General features: G+C 34.6%; 2 protein-coding genes across 4 annotated transcripts in view; one reads left to right on the forward strand and one right to left on the reverse strand.

Moving 5' to 3' along the window:
* Positions 1-17,804, reverse strand: part of LOC127853288 (biliverdin reductase A-like) — a 29,101-nt gene extending 11,297 nt beyond the window's left edge. The window contains exons 1-6 of the mRNA XM_052387675.1: positions 17,712-17,804; positions 14,934-15,072; positions 14,534-14,650; positions 12,581-12,678; positions 10,207-10,320; positions 9,710-9,893 (exon numbers count right to left, since the gene is read on the reverse strand). Coding sequence (XP_052243635.1) covers positions 9,710-9,893; positions 10,207-10,320; positions 12,581-12,678; positions 14,534-14,650; positions 14,934-15,052 — 632 coding nt within the window. The 5' untranslated portion in view covers positions 15,053-15,072; positions 17,712-17,804. The remainder of the gene's footprint in view (positions 1-9,709; positions 9,894-10,206; positions 10,321-12,580; positions 12,679-14,533; positions 14,651-14,933; positions 15,073-17,711) is intronic.
* LOC127853273 (tyrosine-protein phosphatase 10D-like) overlaps positions 17,805-20,163 on the forward strand; it is a 63,834-nt gene continuing 61,475 nt past the window's right edge. For all 3 annotated transcript variants that reach the window (XM_052387640.1, XM_052387639.1, XM_052387642.1), the window contains exon 1: positions 17,805-18,161. In XM_052387640.1, the coding sequence (XP_052243600.1) occupies positions 18,123-18,161 (39 nt within the window). In that variant the 5' untranslated portion in view covers positions 17,805-18,122. The remainder of the gene's footprint in view (positions 18,162-20,163) is intronic.

The raw sequence follows: 20,163 nt of genomic DNA on the forward strand, positions 1-20,163 counted from the left end.
CCGCCATATTGGAAAATTGACCCAATATTGATTAGGTCGCACTACACCAATATTTTGCACGTCGGGTTATGTGAAGGAGCCTATTAAAGTCGATAACGATGTGGTATTCGATTCAGAATACACTGTTTCAAATTTAAACATAAAAATGTCAGCGAGAAAAGTGTGTTGAAACATCGTCGTGTTTTTATAGGGTGAATTCAAAGGATAACAATCGTAGGGTTGCCATTCAGGTAAATTAAACATGTTTATGAAGTTTATTCATTATTTTCCTCATTTTGTCTCGAACGACGTCTGTTTAGTGAAGCGCAAGGATTCCGTGCGCTGAACTGCACCCATGTTTATGAAGGGCTGTACATGGATTCCCAGAGCTGCCATAGCAAAAATTATCAAAGGCTCTGGGAGTCCGTTTATATGGACTACGTCTGCAGATGAACGATAGTGGGTTTCGATTATTTCTTAAAAGCCGGACAGTTGAATAAAATGATCAAAATTCGAATGAGAAAGATAAGTCTAGCAATATATATATCAATATATATATTTTATTAAATAATTTATATTTTAGCGTATGTACAGGATTAAACGGTGCAGAATGTCCGTAAATGAAAAATGTAATGTGTTTTCGTGTTTTCACATTATTGACAATCCAAAAACGTTTATAAAAGCATGTTTCGTCTCAAAACAGGAGCTTCAATGATCTACTTTGTGTTATTTGTTATATTTCTTCTGCACATGTATTTATATTCTGCTTTTGATTGATAAAGCTATTACCAAAAATCGATTTCTAGCGGTGGCGAGAAATTGTTGAAAAATAAAAAACTACGGAAGCCTATATCGGCCATAACATCAATAAACGGATATAAATACCGAACTTTTAAATGACCTCTTTAATGTATACATAATAATCGTTATGATTGCTTGTTAAAATTCGCATAGACGTCTAGTTCAATATACTGCTTTGTTTGTAATCTTTATGTATACATCATATACTGCGATGTTACTTGTAATATTGCTTTTAAGTTTTTATCGTAATTATGTGTATAATCAAAGGAATATTTCATGGTTGTGGTGTTCCGATGGTATGTGGGGCACTCGTTGATTGTGTAAAATTGTATTCCAATATTCCAGCAGGCTCGTGAAAAACAAAGGCACCCAATCAGTTCATGCGATATAATCCATCAGAACACCGTAGTCATCTAATAATCCTATTTTTATACCAAGTTTCTTATCTGAAACAAATACTGGTAGAATGATAGAATCCCCGTAGTTCATACACTAATTTTGTTTAAATAAAAAGGTTTACTGAATAAAAAGTGGGATAAATAGAATAATAGATTAGTTTTTTTTCTAAGCCTCCAATGATAAACCTGATTTATAATCACACTAACCTATTATTATCTATATTAAACAGGAAATGAGTGTCGATCATTGATGCTACCCTTAATTGAATTACTAGTAAAATTCTGAAAACTAACAACTGATTTTCGTCTATTAACATTTCATATGGATCACCAAGGGATGTGTTTGAACTGTTGCATATCCAGTAAATACGAATGGGTAGCTGGACAAAAACTTGATTTTTGACGATGCTGCGAAGCAGCTCGTCTAAGTTATCATACCATGAAAAAATTCTTCACAATGGCGACCTATGTAAAAGACCGAGCCGGTCCGACTGAGATAGCTCCATTTTTCTAATCGGCATACCTCGCTGATAATCATTAATAAAGGTATGGTAAGCTCAGCTATAAAAAGGACAGCATATTCTGGGAAAAAGATTTAATAATAGTATGAAAACGTTAATTTTAAATCAGTTATATTCAATCCATTATATAAATATAGATCAGTGAAACAACTATGCATTTTCTGTATTGTATTTGACATTTGTCGTGATTTCAGTTAATAAATTGCGAATAAAAACATGTATAATTAACTTTCAACACGATCATGAGTGTAAAGAAAACGAATTATTTCAAACCTGCCATTTGTACACGTTGTAGCGACTAGGGTATATAAACAGCATAATAGCCGTATGACATCTGTGAAACTCGCTCTTATGCGTGCTTTCGTATTTTGCATATTTAATAAACTTTTCAAACCGGAATTAAAGAGCCACATCAGTGCACATACTATGTTTGATAATTCATGCGTTTGTTGGATATTGTTTGCTGTTTTAAACACATATTAGCTCATATCGCGGAGATTTAGTTAACCTTACCATGTGTTCATGGGCGAACTCACGTATTCCCGCCTCCCAGTTTCGCTGAATGGATCAAGTTCCCCACAGGTACTACTTTCCCGTACCCCCATTTTTTTTCGTACACTACATTTTTCGTACTCAATTTTTTTCGTAACCAATTTTTGTTCGTACCCAATTTTTTGCTCGTACCCATTTTTTTTTCGTATCCAATTTTTTTTCCTACCCATTTTTTTTCGTAACCAAATCTTTTTTCGTACCAATTTTTTTTTTTGGCATAATTTTTGTACCCAAAAGTTTCGTACCAATTATTTCCTACCCAAAATGTTCGTACCCACAAACACAATTGAGGTGATGTAGATAAACTTAAATATATGCTTTTATATCAATCCTCTTTCAAAGCATCGTCACACCAGTACTGTCAGTACTTTGATTTAAAGGTAAGTTTGGTCAATTATCTATATCGTAACTGTCTACTTGATAGAAGCTGACAAGATGTTAATGTGCCAAGTCAACAATCACTAAGTGCTATATGTCATAAAAGTTTATCAGTTTATTTCGTTTCATATTTAGTTCTATTTACCCAAAATGCAAAGTCTATCTCGTTCAAAATTGAAATTTATAAATATACCATATAATTGTATGTTTGGTCAGAAAAGTTAGTTCTTTTACTTATAAAATAAAAATATAATTTCATGATGGATAAGCGGCAGTTTGACAACAATGCAAAGACCGTGAAACTAAGTGTGAAGGGCTGCCATGGAATCAATTATGAAAGTGAAAAAAGAAATGACAGTTTGAGAGTTGAATCCGGACAGTTTGTCCATGTGGAGTGCAGAAAAATATATTGTAACCCAAACTATATTAAAAGAGACAATAGGGATGTACAAGAAAAACTCAATACTAGTCTCTCTTTCACTCCTTTGAGATCAAAGACTGATAAGTTTTCATACAAAGAACAGTGTATATATTGTGGCCAATCTGTTATTGATAAAGGGAGAAAAAGAAAGTGTGATGTTTGGTCAGTAAGAACACTAGAACCTACTATTTTAAATATATGTTTACAGAGGAATGATGTTTGGTCAGATATGGTTCGGGCAAAGATAGAACAGGTAAATGACTTGCCTGCAGCGGATGCACTTAACCATCAAACATGCTCGTCTAATTTCAGAATAGGGAAAGATATTCAAGAAGAATTTCAGGTGCAGCCATCCAGTGATAAAAAACGAAGGATTGGTCGACCAGAAGATACCGAAGCAAGTGACGCATTCTTAAAGGTGATGACATTTTTTAAAGATAATGATGAGCAAGTGACAATTAAGGAAAAGTTCTGCAAGATAAAATGGTAAGCATTTGTGGCGACAAAGCATACAGTATTACCTATCTAAAACCCAAAATAATCAGCTACTTTGGTGAAGATGTGATAATCACTGAAATAAATGGGAAAGAAAATGTTGTGATCCTGAGATGGACTGCAACATCAATTCTGCATGATTTCTACCGCCAAGGCAAATCTGAAAATACAGAGAATGAAAAGGTGAAATTGATCAGAACAGCTGCAAAATATATACAAAAAAGTGATATCAAAGCCAAAGAAGTCGATAAAACTTTAGTGACAACTTACCTTATGTTTTTACATATGAACTTTGTGGTGTGCCCTCTTCTCTATTCGGTTCTGATGGACTTATCAGGGAGTCCCAGAAATGGCAACTTGCAAAAGCGATTTGGAATGATGGGGACTGCATGCATGAAGAAAACGTTGATGATGAAAACTACAGATATGTACTGGATGGAGGCTCATTATTACATCAAGTGCCATGGAAGACGGGATGTTGTTTTCAGAGATTTCAGAGTCCTACATCAACAATGCTGTCATTGTATTTGACGGATATGCATCTTGTCCATCTACAGAAGACACGACACATATACGAAGAACTCATGGTACATGTCTAACTGGTGCAAAGGTGTAATTCACGGAATCGACGCCGTTATCAACAAAGAAGGAAACTTTCTTAAAGAATTCCGAAAACAAACAAAACTTCATTTTTGCGCTGGAGAATTGGAGAGGAAATGGTTCGATGTTTACCACGCTCAATGGGATGCTGATGTGTTGATAGTGAAGATTGCTTTACAAATTGCAGAAACCAGCAACGTTTTCATCGTAGGCGAGGACACGGACTTACTAGTATTTGCCATATATCACATAAAGTCAATTAACAAAACAGTTGTCTTAAAGCCAGCAGCCAAACAAACGACATGAAAAGTTATTCGGATATGGGATATTCAGAAGGCCAAACAAGAATTGGGCGGAAAAAACAGAACTTTGCCAGTTTTACATGCAATATCTGGCTGTGATACAACATCCCATATTATCGGGATCAGCAAAGGCGCAGCTTTAAAAACTTTCCTTAAAAATGAAGAGTTGGTTAACCATGCCTGCGATTTTTTGTCACACAGCAACAAGGATGTTGTTATTGTGAGTGGTGAACGAATTCTGGTTATATTATTTGGCGGATTGTCCGTTGAGACACTGGATTTGTTGAGGTTAAGGATGTTTTCGCAAAAGGTCATGTCGAGCACCAACTACGTTCAGGTAAAGTCATTGCCAACAACATCTGCCGCCGCTAAATACCACAGTATGAGAACGTTTTTCCAAGTTCATGAATTGATTGAAAATGGAGAAAACCTTTTGCCTACTGAATGGGGATCCGAACTGAAAGACAATACGTTTATGCCCCAGAAAACGGATCGACCTGCTGCACCCGAGAAGCTACTGAAAATGGTGAAATGCGAATGCAAACAACACTGTGACACAAAGAGATGTTCATGTAGGAGAAAACGGCTTAGAGTGTTCTGCGGGATGCTCAGGATGTCGTGGAATCAGCTGTACAACTGTACAAAAGTTCAACGAAACCGACTCTGATATTGACTAAAACACATGTTTAATTAATGAGACGCCTATTGTACAATGACGAATGAGACTTCAAGATTAACTAAGAGTTTAAACTGTCATTATATCCATTATTGTTACTGCGACTTTTAAAACATGTTTTACACCATGTGCAGTTATTTTAAATTCAAAGATGTACTTATCAGTGTACGTAACATAATTTTATTGAAATTATTATGTACAAAATAATCAAGTTTACAGATTGTGTAATAGTTACATCGTTCAACTGCATAATATGATATTTGACCTTTCAAAAGTAAAGGTCAGCCATTGTGACCCAATGTCAATGCATTATTTATATATCTTTAAACATTTAGAAAATGTTTATGACCTTATTTAAGAAAAGCTATGTATCTTTTACTGTATATATAGAAAAATAACATGAATTGAAATGAAATTACTTTGTATAAGACTACCCCACCCACTCTTTATATAGAGATACAACACAAAGTTTAAATAAATATTTGTATAATTATGGAAATTCTGACAGATATATTCTTATCTCATATTTTAAACAAATGTATGTATGTAAAAGTCTATAGATCGATACAAGACGATGATTAAATTGTTATATTAAACACTACTCAATAAAAGCTATGTGTTATCATATAGAAATACCCCACCCACTTTTCAATTTTATATATAACAAGAGGGCCTGAAAACCCCAAAGTCGCTCACCTGAGATTCAAAGGAATGACCTGTTCTGTGCAGCATTTAAACAAATATACTGACAAAATTTTATGAAGATTCATAAGTCCATATAAGGAAAAATGCCCCGCCCAATGGTGGCCATGTTTTTCAAGCAACTGGAACCATTTTCGAACTTGCCCAAGATATTATTGGGACAAATCTTCTGACAAAGTTTCATAATGATCATACAATAAATATGGCTTCTAGAGTGTTAACAGTGTTTTACTAAAGCTATATAAGGAAAAATGCCACGCCCCCTTGGCGGCCATGTTTTTCCACCAACCGGAACCATTTTTCAAACTCATCCAAGATATCATTGGGACAAATCATCTGACCAAGTTTCATTATGATCGGACAATAAATGTGGCCCCTAGAGTGTTAATAGAGGTTTAAGGTTAATAGAGGTTTAAATAAAGCAATCTATAGCCATATTAGGAAAAATGCCATGCCCCCTGGTGGCAATTTTTTCAAAGCAACCGAAACCATTTTAGAACTCATCCATGATATCATTGGGACAAATCTTCTGACCAAGTTTAATGAAGATTGAAAATAAATGTGGCCTTTTGAGTGTTAACAATGTTTTACTACAGCCATATAAGGAAAAATGCCCCGCCTCCTGGCGGCCATGTTTTTCAACCAACCGGCATCATTTTTGAACTCTTCCAAGATATTATAAGAATAAATCTTCTGACCAAGTTTCATGAAGATCGGCCAATAAATGTGGCCTCTAGAGTGTTAACAAGATTTTACTATAGCCATATAAGGAAAAATGCCCCGCCCCTTGACAGCCATGTTTTTCAAGCAAACATAACCATTTTCGAACTCATCCAAGATAACATTGAGACTAATCTTCTGATCATATTTAATGAAGATTAGAAAATAAATGTGGCCTCTAGAGTGTTAACAAGGTTTTACTAAAGCCATATATAGCCATATAAGAAAAAATGCCCCGCCCCCTGGTGGCCATGTTTTTAAAACAACCGAAACAATTTTCAAACACATCCAAGATATCATTGGGACAAATCTTCTGACCTAGTTTCATGAAGATCGAAAAATAAATGTGGCCTCTAGAGTGTTAACAAGGTTTTACTTTAGCCATATAAGGAAAAATGCCCCGCCCCCTGGCGGCCATGTTTTTCAACCAACCAGCATCATTTTTGAACTATTCCAAGATATTATTTTGATGAATCTTCTGACCAAGTTTCATGAAGATACGACAATAAATGTGGCCTCTAGAGTGTTAACAAGATTTTACTATAGCCATATAAGGAAAAATGCCCCGCCCCTTGACAGCCATGTTTTTCAAGCAAACGTAACTATTTTCGAACTCATCCAAGATATCATTGAGACCGAAATTTCGTGAAGATTGGAAATAAATGTGGCCTCTAGAGTGTTAACAAGGTTTTAACAAGGGAGTTAACTACCGGTATTAAAAAGTATGTACAGGTTATCTTTCTTTAACAGACTGTTCACATGTTTTCACTAAATACATATATAGAGAGAAAACTGCCCAACCCCCTGGTGGTCATGTTTTTCCAGCCATCATGACCATTTTCGAACTCGTCCGAGATATCTATAAAATCGATCTTTAGACAAAATTTCATGATGATTAGTCCAAAACTGTGACTTCTAGAATGTTCACAACCTTTTATTACTATATAAATATTAGGAAAATGACCCCCCACCTGGCGGCCATGTTTTTTCACCGATCCAACCATTTTCGAACTCAACCATCGTATCCAGAAAACAAATGTTCTGACCAAATTTCATGAAGATTGGACCAAAAATGTGACCTTTAGAGTGTTCACATGTTTTCACTATAAACATATAGAGAAAACTGCCCACCCCCTGGCGGCCATGTTTTTTCACCGATCTGGACCATTCTCGAACTCGTCCGAGATATAAATGAAACCAATGTTTGACAAAGTTTGATGATGATTGGGCTAAAATTGTGACTTCTATAGTGTTCACAAGGTTTCTCTATAGCCATATAAGGAATACTGCCCCGCCCCCTGGCAGCCATATTTTTCAACGGACCGGAACCATTTTTCAACTCAACCAACATATCATTAAGACAAACATTTTGACAAAGTTACATGAAGATTGGGCATCAAATGTGACTTCTGTAGTGTTCACAAGGTTTTTCTTTTTTTTGACCTAGTGACCTAGTTTTTGACCCAGCATGACCCAGTTTCGAACTCGGTCGAGGTATCATTGGGACAATTGTTCTGAACAAGGTTCATGAAGATTGGACAATAAGTGTGGCCTCACAAGGCAAAATGTTGAAGATGGATGACGCACGACGGACAAAAGGCGATCACAAAAGCTCATCATGAGCACGTTGTGCTCAGGTGAGTTAAAAAGGGGGCAACTAGTGTGTTATAAAAGATAATATAGTTTCTGTTACTTTTATTGTCATAGTAGATTTAGATATAGCTATGTGAACATTTATGTTTTATGTAAAAATGATGGGAAATGAAAAACATATGAATCATAAGGAGTTACAAAGTAGAAAAATACATACATTCATTAGCCTATATTTGGTCTCGTTTTTTGTAACTTTCCCAAGCTTAGATTTTTCTAGACTTTTAATCTGTCATACTATATGCATTTATGATTTAAAAACACCAAAAACATTTTCTGTTGCAATTTGAGGTTTGGGGCGTATCTGAGCTAGAATGACTGGACTAAGGTCGAAATGAGGTCAGTGGTTGTGTTGAGAGTGCTCAAATAGTTACACAATATTGATTAATGTATACAAGCTTTGCATCATGTGGTATTGGTGTTATAGGAAACGAGTCATCTAGGGTTAATCCGGTAAGGACGGCCAAGTGATATTTTGGTCTGCGCATTTTAGCCGAGGAAACAGACTCGCCGTGCCTCAGTAATGCTACGACTCAGTGATGCTTCGAGGCTGCTATTCATGTTTATTAATGCACCTTGCATGAATAGCATGAAAATGCAATCCAAAGTCTACCAGTAAACTACCACCATTCCATCACAATATTACCACCAACATTTTCTATTTCTGGTTACAGTAATCTTCACCGGACTGGCCCAAAATTAAATATCAAGCTATGTATGAATGTAAGCTACATACACACACAATTTTGAGCACAATACCTCCATCCAAACTCAAGTTTTTAAGCAGAAACCGTTTTTTCATTTTAGAAACTTTTTTTAGAAACAAAGACCTTTATCTGAGTGGCCCCAAAATCAATCTCATGCAAGGTTAGCATGAATGCTACCTACACACAAAGTTTAAGCTCAATTTCCCCATCAAAAATTAATTTATCTTTGAAAAATGTTTATCAATTTATGTCACAGTGACCTTGAAAAAAAACTGGCCCTTAATTCACTCACAAGTTGGTTTGCTTGTGAGCTTGCTCATATACAAATTTGTTAAGACAAGCTAATGCAAACTCAAGTGATTGACAGGAAACCATATATTTTCAGTTTTTCTATTTTAATTAACTGTGACTTTGACTAACTGGCCCCAACTGCAATCCCAAGTTCGGTCTGGATGAAGGCTACATGCATTCAAAGTTTTAGTTCAATATCGCCATCCAAACTCACCTTGCTGAGAGGTAATAGTTTTTCTATTTTTAGTAACAGTCACTGGACCTTTACCTGCATTGCCCCAAATACAAGCCCAAGAAAGATCTTCATGCAAGCTTGCTATGTCCTATGTTTCACTAAGATTGATCAATGCTAGCTAAAGGTTAGGGGCCAAAAACCACTTGTTTAACACTATATGCCCACCCAACCTCCATACCCTAATGGTTCAAAACCAGGTACAAAAAAGAGAAGGAGACCTACCGTATGTATATTTATAACAATAGATTTACATTATACCACGAAGCGTCTATGATAAATACCTGCATATATCACATGATAACTCGGCTGTGGCTGTGAACTCTTCATCACTGACATCCAGTTGCCCCCCGGTTGCCTGGAGACGGGTTTTGCCTAGCAACTCATACACACTCTGGATCAGAGTGACATTAACACAGAATGGGCCCCCTGACTTCATAAAATCTTCTACCCAACCGTTGTAACTGCCTGCAAAGAAAAAACTGATTAAAGAAAAAGGTATACCTGTACATATTAATTACTTGTGTATAGTATTACAGATACAGTATTGTGGCTTCAAAGCATACAATAAAAAAACCTAGTTTAGTTTGAACGTACATGTACAATAGTATGTCGTACCATTTGGGTCAACAGTAGATGTAAGCACATAGTCGATAAATATATATGCCTAGCCCTACAGGTAGAACAATATTTTCAGCTTAAGCTAAAACTTAACCGAAAACATGTGTTATTAGAATTACATTCAATTCATTGGAATTCCGTCAATACGACACCAAATTACCATTCAACTTTATTTCTCCCTTCACAATGGGCTGTGAGACAGCCGCAAGTTTATCTCTCATTGACTGAAAGCCTGTGGTCAACAACGCAATATTTTCCTCGTGTAGTATAACACCTGAAAATTGTAAAAGATATATCATTTTACAAAAAGGTCCACCCTCACAGTTATAGTGTTTTTCCCAGGAGGGCAAAGGGGCATAGCGCATTACTTTGAAAAAGGGCATTTTAACGCGCAGTATAGGTAAAAAAAGGGGCAAAAACGTTCCGTGAATAAATGGTTTTAAGAGAAACATATACATTAAAAAAATATAAACAAGCACATTTAATGCTTATTGGTGTATTTAACTTACTTAAATTAATATTAATATATAACACTTGCTATGTACTTTAATTTAGCGATAAGTTGCATGCTGTTGGCGTGTTGCAGTAAACTGCACAGGCATTCGGCATTAGCTACTACCCTCCATGACAAAAAAAGTTCGTTGAATTTTTATTTTTTTTACGTATATATATAACAAGGTATGTGACTTAGACACTTGAATGGCTGATTTCGGCATACCAGCCAATTTCCGAAGCTCACTACCCCATCAATTTTCAACCGATTTGCACAATTATGGTATCAAACAATGCAGAAGACTTCATACTAAATAAATCGATGCATGTTCGCATAAGTCTACCGTAAAGCAGTCATCAAAAAACAAACTTGCAACCACATTTCCTAGAATCGATCTGATTACCACGAAAATAAATAAAGGGGTTCGTTTGAGAGGGTGGTTCCGAAATGTTTTACAATTACAATTAATATGGTGCGTTTTAACAGTATAATTAACAAAGTTCTAAACTCTGGTCAAAAATTATATTGCATTTTTATTGATAATGTTAAATGTTATGACAGTATAAATCGATCACTATTATGGCAAAAATCACCGAACGAATAAGCTCTAAAATGGTTTCCGCACTCAAAGCTATGTATTCATCAGTGAAATCAGCCGTCAGGTTAAACAATCAAACATCAGAATATATCAATTCGCATGCTGGTGTGAAACAAGGCGACCCATTCTCTATCACTATATACATATAGAGAAAAATGCCCTGCCCACTGGCGGCCATGTTTTTTCACCGATCTGGACCATTTTCAAACTCGTCCGAGAAATCAATAAAATCAATGTTTTGACCAACTTTCATGATGATTGGGCAAAAATTGTGACTGCTAGAGTGTTTACATGGTTTCTCTATAGCCAAATAAGGAAAACTGCCCCGCCCACTGGCAGCCAGGTTTTTCAACGAACCAGAACCACTTTTGAACTCAACCAACATATCATGAAGACAAACATTTTGACAAAGTTACATGAAGATTGGTCAGGAAATGTGACTTCTTCAGTGTTTACAAGTTTTTTCCTTTTTTTGACATAGTGACCTAGTTTTTGACCCAGCACTACCCAGTTTCAAACTCGACCGAGATTTCATTGGGACGAAGCTTCTGATCAAGTTTCATGAAGATCGGACAATAAATGTGGCTTCTAGAGTGTTTACGAACAAATGTGGACGGACGGACGACGGACAAAGACAGGTAACAAAAGCTCACCTGAGCAATCAGGTGCGCTAAAAAAAGAAACAAATGGAGCTTTTTTTTAGGGAGGAAGCCATCTGCAATTTAATTAAATCTAAATTCCTTTTCAATTTGAACAACAATGCTATGAGGTCAATTTTTTACACATGTTTGTTAGTTATTAATTCAGGGCAAAGTGTGTGGTTCAACACGTCTTTCAATTGTTTTTAAACCTATAATGATTAGCATTGATCTTCAAAGGCAGTGGGAGATCCCAGCTTCAATCATTTTTATGTCATATGTTGTGATGTCATGTATTTTTCTGTGTTGTATAGGCCATCGATTACTAGCAGGCGTTGAAAAGTATTTCTCTCCTGATAATGTTCTGGAGATTAATTATTTCTGTATATTGTCGCTAAATAATTCCCATAATATTATTTCAAATATTTGTGCATTGTATCACTATTTTGCTTTTTCATTTTCATATTAATTATTCCCAAAACTAAAATAAGATTTTAAAGGTTTAAACTATCTAGGTTGAATTACACAGAAGGAAAGCAGATGCAGAACTTTTTCGATCTCATTCTGTATTTATTTCAATTGAATAAATGAACAAAAAATCAGCATCAAATAATCAACTTAAAAAAGTACTTGTTACATTTCCATGTCCAAAAATAAGACATTGATTCTTAAAGCATGCAAGCAAATTCGTTAAATTGATATTCCCAGCCAAAAAAGTTTTGTGATGGACAGACAGATGGATGGGTTGACAATGCCAATGCTTTATTGCTCCATCTTTCTGGGCGGAAAGAAGTAAATACCTAACCTTTCTGTTCAGCTAGTTCAAACAATTCTCTAGTTGCCAGGGCATTTGTTGCCACTGGATATTCCACCAATACATGCTTGCCGTGCTTTAGAGCATTTCTGAAACAAGAATATTAACACATGAAGACTAATAATACAAATATTTCTTTATTTTACTTACATCTTTCTTTTACCTTTGACATCATTAAATTCACATAACATCACACATGAAAGCTTTTTAAAAAATTATATCATACTTTGCAGCAAAATCACAACATTAGATCAGAATTGCTGGTTCCTTTTCATGTAACTTAAGTGATTTATTTCCCCTACCGGTTTCACCGGAGGAACATATGGTTTGCGCTCTGTGTGTCTGTGAGTCAGTCAGTCTGTCACACTTTTCTGGATCCTGCCATAACTTTTTAAGTTCTTTTTTTTCATGAAACTTGAAACATGGAGGTATGGCAATATGGAGATTATGCTAGTCCAGTGCTCCAGCTAGGCCTTAATCGAAGGGCGCCGCGCCCTGCCCTCCCGAACCTCCGCCCTGCCCCCCCGAACCTCCGCCCTGCCCCCCCCCCCCTTCAAAAAAAAAAAAAAAAAAAAAATTTTTTTTTTTTTTTTTTTTTTTTACATATGATAATTCATAAATCTCTTATTACATTGTAATTAGTTTAATCCTCATTGTAGACATTATATTTGAATGGTTTGATAATAATGGGAATAATACAATTATTTATAACATATAAATTAACATGCAATAGAAAGCATTCCAGAAACACCCGCGCGCTCGAACGTGCCCTTTTCACAAAATACTGCGCGTTGAAAGTGCCCTTTTCACAAAATACTGCGCGTCGAAAGTGCCCTTTTGACAAAAAAGCCACCCTGCCCTTTTCAAATTCTAGCTGGAGCACTGTAGTCATTTAATTTTGTTCCTACGTCAATAATTCTGGTTGCTTTGGCAACAAATAGACTAGAAATACTGCTGAAAATGGTGGATCCTGCACACTTTTCTGGATCCTTCGATAACTTTTAAAGTTCTTCATATTTTTTCATGAAACTTGAAACATGGATAGATTGCAATATGGACAATATGCACGTCATTTAATTTTCTTCCTACGTCAAAAATTCCGGTTGCAATGGCAACAAAAAATAATAAAATCTGACAATGGTAGAGCCGGTAGGGGACATATATTGCTTGGCAATAGTCTTGTTTTTTTTCTTCTTAAAAAAATAACAACTAGGGACAAAATTTTAACAAAACCAGGCTTTCAATTTATAAAAAAAAAAAGTCTGATAAACGTAGACAATTCAAAGTGTGCATTGTTACCCCCTTGTTTCAAATTCAATCTATGTTTACTCGTGGTGACCTTGATTTCAATTTGAAAAAAAAAGTCTGATAAAGGGAGACAACTCAAAATGTGCATTGTTACTGGATGTTCATAGTTACCCTCCTTGTTTCCTTCGGAAAACCTGGTCAAAAATTAATCAAACAAGCAAATTCGTTGAATTGATATCCGCCGCCAATATACTTCTGGACACAAAAGTGTTATATTTGACACTCAAAAATTATTTTTTTCAAGATACAAAGGGCCATAACTCCGTTATTAACAGATGGTGTACAATGCCATTTGGAGTGCATCATTCGAGTATCCATATAAGTACTCATACCAAGTTTCAATGAAATCCGTCAAAGCACTTCCAAGATATGGCTCCGGACGGACGGAAAGACGGACGGAAAGACGGATGGACGGACAACGCCAAAACAATATCCCTCCGCCGATGGCGGGTATAATAAGATATTAATGCAAGTTGAAACTCCAGTCGCATCAGTAGAAGACAATATCTTGTGTCCAACAATTAAAAACAAGACAAAAATTAATTGAATTTACATGATAACAAACACTATACACTTAACATTTGGTTGTATGTTGACAGATTTAAGAGAAAAACATCTGGATGTTGGAAAAGTTACCTGATAATCCGTTCATGTGAATTATTCTCAGTACAAACAACAACTGCATTTATGTCAGCTCTTGAAAATGCCTCCTCTTCTGTAAGTCTGCATGCACCTTCTATCTCAATATCGCGTCTGAAAGGTTTAAGAAAAAAAAAATTTAAGCATGGAATATTATTTTCAAAATAGTATAATATTATTACACAATGTACTATTAAATATGCAACAAATGGTCAAGGGTACCTAATGAACAAGTATATTCAACAATATTGTCAGCTTCAAAACATAAATAAAATAGTTGTACTGGAGGGTCACCAAGCAGTTTTTGGGTGTAAATATAATACATAAATATATAAACATAATTCAAGTTTGAGTTTCAGAGACTCTTCATTGGCTTATAGCAATGCCAATATTTTACCGTGAGACAAATCCTGCAAGAGTCCATGTTCTTTCTGGAAAGTCCACTGCTCCAATGTCACGTATCCTCACTTTTCCTGCTATACCCGCCCCAAACACAACAACTCCCAGTCTAGACATCAGCCTTTGTTTACTAGTGGCTGCAAGAAGTAAAGCAAACACGACTAACGAAATATATTATTATAGAGATTTTATGTATGTGCATTATTGTTGTTACTCAACCATATGATATTAAAGCCACACACCTTGAAATGAAAGAAAATTTAAGTATAAATAAGAAACATATATTATCTATGCCAATTAGAATATACATGTATCTGGTGGTTACAAGGTAGAAATCCGTCCTTTGTGCGCTTTAAAACTTAAAAATAATCGCGTTTGTTGAAATGGACGTATACGTCTAGAAATCCTTCTTTCAGTTTAAAAAGCGGTACCATTTGAAAAATAATAAATTACTTGATAACTAGGCTATAGATTTATTTTAATGTATGCCAATTAGAATATATCTGGTGGTTACAAAGTAGAAATCAGTCATTTTTGCGCTTTAAAACTTAAAAATAATCGCGTTTGTCGAACTGGACGCATACATATAGAAATCCTACTTTTGGTTTTAAAATTTAAACAAGAGATGTGTTTGTCAGAAACACAATGCCCCCTAATGCGCCGCTTTTTTGTTGACCTTTGACCTTTCACCACTCAATGCAGCTCCATGAGATACACATGCATGCCAAATATCAAGTTGCTATGTTCAATATTTCAAAAGTTATTGCAAAACTTTACTGTAAGGTTAAAGTTTTGGGACAGAACGACAGACAGAAAGACAGGCCAAAAACAATATACCCCTAATCTATCGATCCGGGGGCATAAAAAATTAATAAATTTCTTGCTAACTAGGCTATAGATTTAATTTTATCTATGCCAATTTGAATATATATGGTGGTTACAAGGTAGAAATTCGTCTTTTTGCGCTTTAAAACTAACAAATAATCGTGTTTGTCGACATATAGAAATCCTACTTTCGGTTTCAAAATTAAAAAAGTAAAATAAATAACTTGCTTACTAGGCTAAAGATTTAATGACAATTTTGCACACTTTCAAATTGCATCTACAGTCCAACCTGCCCGAGCGACCGCCTGTAAATAGCGACCTACAGTCAATAACGACCTCACCGATTTTCTCCCGAACGATTTCACTATATATTGAACCTGCGAATAAAACCCACCTGCGAACAAAGACCAAAGACCGCCCTTTTACATTCCCAAAAGTCTATTTTGATAGCTTACAACGACCACTGCAATCATAAAAATTAACGATTTCTCAACTTTCAAAAAACTAAATGCCCACCATGACGCTGTGTAATCACGTGATACACATCTTACCAGTGGAATCGTCTGTAGCTATGGGGATATTGGCAAGTGACAGTTTATTTCACTCGATAGCAGTTGTTTATTTTACACGTATTGCTAATTGGTAGTCGCCTGCTTCTTTTATGCAATTAACGAATTGTCAAAAGTGTAAAAATTTGCCTCTGTATTTAAGTGACTCGCGATTAATGTACTAATTGCCGAAAATATCAAAGACAAGTTTGGGGCTTTTATCAACTCATTAAGGAAATTAACGGTTTCATATCAATTACGATGCCCTTAATACAAACATTTTGATAGTCATTCCCTTCTTAAATTTCTCCGTGATAAGACGTGCATAGATTATAGAAAAGTAAATTGTCAGTTCAGGTTTACCATCATGGCTTCCAAGCGTAAGTTCTTGACGTTGGAAGAACGTGTTAAGGTCATTCGTTTGTTAGGTAAAGGACACAGTTGTAGACGAGTGGCTAATGATCTTGGTGTAGAAAAAACTCAAATCCAGAACATTCTGAATTACATGTACATAAACATGTATGTCAATAGATATTTATACATGTATATGATTAATGAAATAAATAATAAGGGAATGGAAATAATAAATATAAAATCAAAACTATGTTTTCAATCCTTTATTTCATTATACATGCATAAGTATTAAAACATTAAAACAATATAGCACATACATATAGATAAGGTACCTGTTGGAAAACTACTAGCATATTTTGCAAAGTTTCAATCGACCCTGGGAATAAAGACCACCTGTGAACAAAGACCACAACGACCAAATCCCTTGAGTGGTCTTTATTGACAGGTTTAGACTGTATATGTATTTATCAACATGTATTTCATTTAAAGGTGTGGCTTTAAGGAGAATAAAGTATTTTATGAAATGAGAAACAAATCCCATAATATTATTCCCCCAAATTATCTGCATTAAAAGATAAACTGTTGATCAAGTCAGTTAACAAAAAAACTTAATAATATGTTGCCAGTACCTTGATTTCGGGAATAATAGACTTTAATGCTCTCGGTCCTTTGATAAATTTACACATGTATCATGTATGCTTCATTTACCTAATCAGAAAATCGGGTGTAATGAAAATTGCAAAGCGTCAATTTGTTTCATGATAATTTTGTTATTAAATAAATTGTTGTGGGTAAGAACTTGTGGGTAAGAACTTGAGCTTAATGTTAATTAAGTTAACTAACAAGCTCAGATTCAGAACAACATGTTACATAAATCATATGCCTGGTTTTAAAATACACTTTCGAATCTATGTGTATTTAAACATGTGTAAGGTATTATTCCATAGAAAACATCTGCAAATTATCATTTTATTGATCATGATACACTTAAAAGTGAACTGAAAGGTGTTAAACAATAAACTTCATAAAGAAACATTATAAATAAATACCTCTGATGTAAGTCTTAGTAGTTGGTTACTATAAATAGACCGGGGCATTCCTGTCAAAGCGAGGTGGTGACGTCAATACGGAAATGGGGACACCGAGAAAACAATGTATACATGACTAACGTCTCAAGCTGTTAGGCGAAGTTTATATTTTGTCACGATTTCGGATTAACGTTCTTAAGATAGTTATTATTGAATCAGCCTTATTTTATGCGTTATTATATTGCACATAGTTGCGATTTATTTCATTGTTTGAAATCAAGGTTTTATTTGATGAAATGTTGAATTACAGTATGGAATGAACAGGTGAACAATTTTAGTAAAATTGATAATCATATAGGCCGATAGGTGTGGCAGGTGCAACAACATAAAATTTTAATACACAACAACAAGTTGTGTACACAGATACAAGCCATGAAGACACTACTGTTTGGAGCTATTTTAATTATACAGGTAAATTTATATCATTTTAAACAGCGTATGAAATATTTTACATGTATTTTTCAATATCCTTTATTAGTTGTCAGGCAATTTTATTTAAATAATATGTCAACTATATATACCTCCATTTAAGTGATGTCCAGAAATGTTTCTTATCATTTATTGTGTTATGATTAATCATATTTTTTATTTTTGTCATCTACGTAAAGAAAATTGCGTATAGTTTTATAAATTTTTATTATAGATGCGTTTGTAACAAATACTTTAATTAATTTTAAAATATGTCATTTTAAAAATCACATTTAACTGCATGTAACATTGCATTTTTTTTAAATTCTCTGTTTTGGAAAATAGTATTTTAGTGGTGAAAAAAATATGTTTAAGATTGTATATTTTTTACAGCCTTGAAAACCAGTAAAAATATAAGAAAGATCACAATATTTTTCAATCAATTACAACAATCTGCCAGCGTCAGTTAGTTTTCCTGACACCAGCAATATTGCTTGTAGAATATTCACAAACATGTATTTTCCATACATCCATCTGATCAATGTATCTACAAAACAGTTAAAACTATCACTTAGCTACAACAACACATGGAGAATGATGCTTTTTTCTCACCATACTCACAGTTACTAACTATCATTTTGATGACATCAAAATGCACAAACATAATAAAGTCAAAACTACCAGATTTCCCCAATCCGAAGCTCAGCAGTTTCATCCAAAAATGGTGGAAAATTACGCTGTGATGCAATAATTTGTCACACCTTGACATATTCTCTAAAGACAGTAATAATGTTACAACAAATTTTGTTTTGTCTTAGAACATTGAATGTCTTATTTAAAACTACCAGGTATTTCATACAGTTGTCAGTATTTATCAAACTTATGCTACAGATAGTAGAAAGAGACAAAGCAAGTTGTAATGCCAGCATTCGTAAAGCAGCTGGTGATAATATTTACCTGCAATAACTGTTTACATGAATGATTCCAAAAAAGCAAATATCAATAACCACAAATGCCCGAAAAGGCATTAAAATCAGTAAAATATTACATCATATTGTTCTAGTTACATTATTAAAGCATTTAGTATGACATTGTTATGCCTCTGGGGTACAGCTGTATGAACCTTTGCTTATAATTATAATTCAACAGTGCACATTTATATTTCAATTAATACCAAACGTTTTCAAATGTGAACGTTGTAATTGTAAAATGTGCTTTATCAATATTAAGAAACAGTTTTCTGTAAAACAAACTTCAATAGTGTTCATGAAAACTTCATACATGTAAATATTAGAATTGGAATGAATTCTATTTTTGGTTGACTGGAGCTTTAAGGCAAGCCACAGACCGGAAGCAAGGACAGTTTTATTAAAAATTGATAGTATTCATAGTAAATGTTTGACCAGTTTTGTGCCTGTAAGCTATTTGTGAGAGAAGAAATTATCTTAATTCAATAATTTGTAATATAGTCCTTATGTTGGCTCATGTTGCGTATACATATATTTGCAGCAATCTAAAATTATCTTAATTTGTCTGCATCTGGTTTGTGATAAACTTTGTTATCCTTCCTATAATGGAGGACTTGCATTGTCTACAGTTTACTGTCTGAATCAAGATGTGCATTTAATATGAGTCTTGCTCTAGGAAAATGGGGCTTAATGCATGTGCAGTTTTCACAGGCTCATCCGGAAGGACTCTTTCTGCCTAAACTGGGTTTTTGCTAAAGAAGGATTTCCCTTACATGAAAACTATCATAAAAGCTCAGGGCTTTTTTCCTTTTTTTATCTGCACTTTCCCCTAGAGGTATTTTTCCCCTCTTACAGAGATTTTCCCCAAAACAATGATATCTTAAAAAAAAATATTTTTTTGGAAATCTTTAATTATATAAGTTAACCTGATCCAGTGTAGAAAATTATTGCATAATTAAAATATTTGTTGCCTTGAATTTGTTATAAACAGTTAAATATGTTCAATTGATTTTTTAAGACTTCTTATTTTTCCCCAA

Source organism: Dreissena polymorpha, chromosome 12 (genome assembly GCF_020536995.1).
Source record: "Dreissena polymorpha isolate Duluth1 chromosome 12, UMN_Dpol_1.0, whole genome shotgun sequence".
Lineage (NCBI taxonomy): Eukaryota > Metazoa > Mollusca > Bivalvia > Myida > Dreissenidae > Dreissena > Dreissena polymorpha.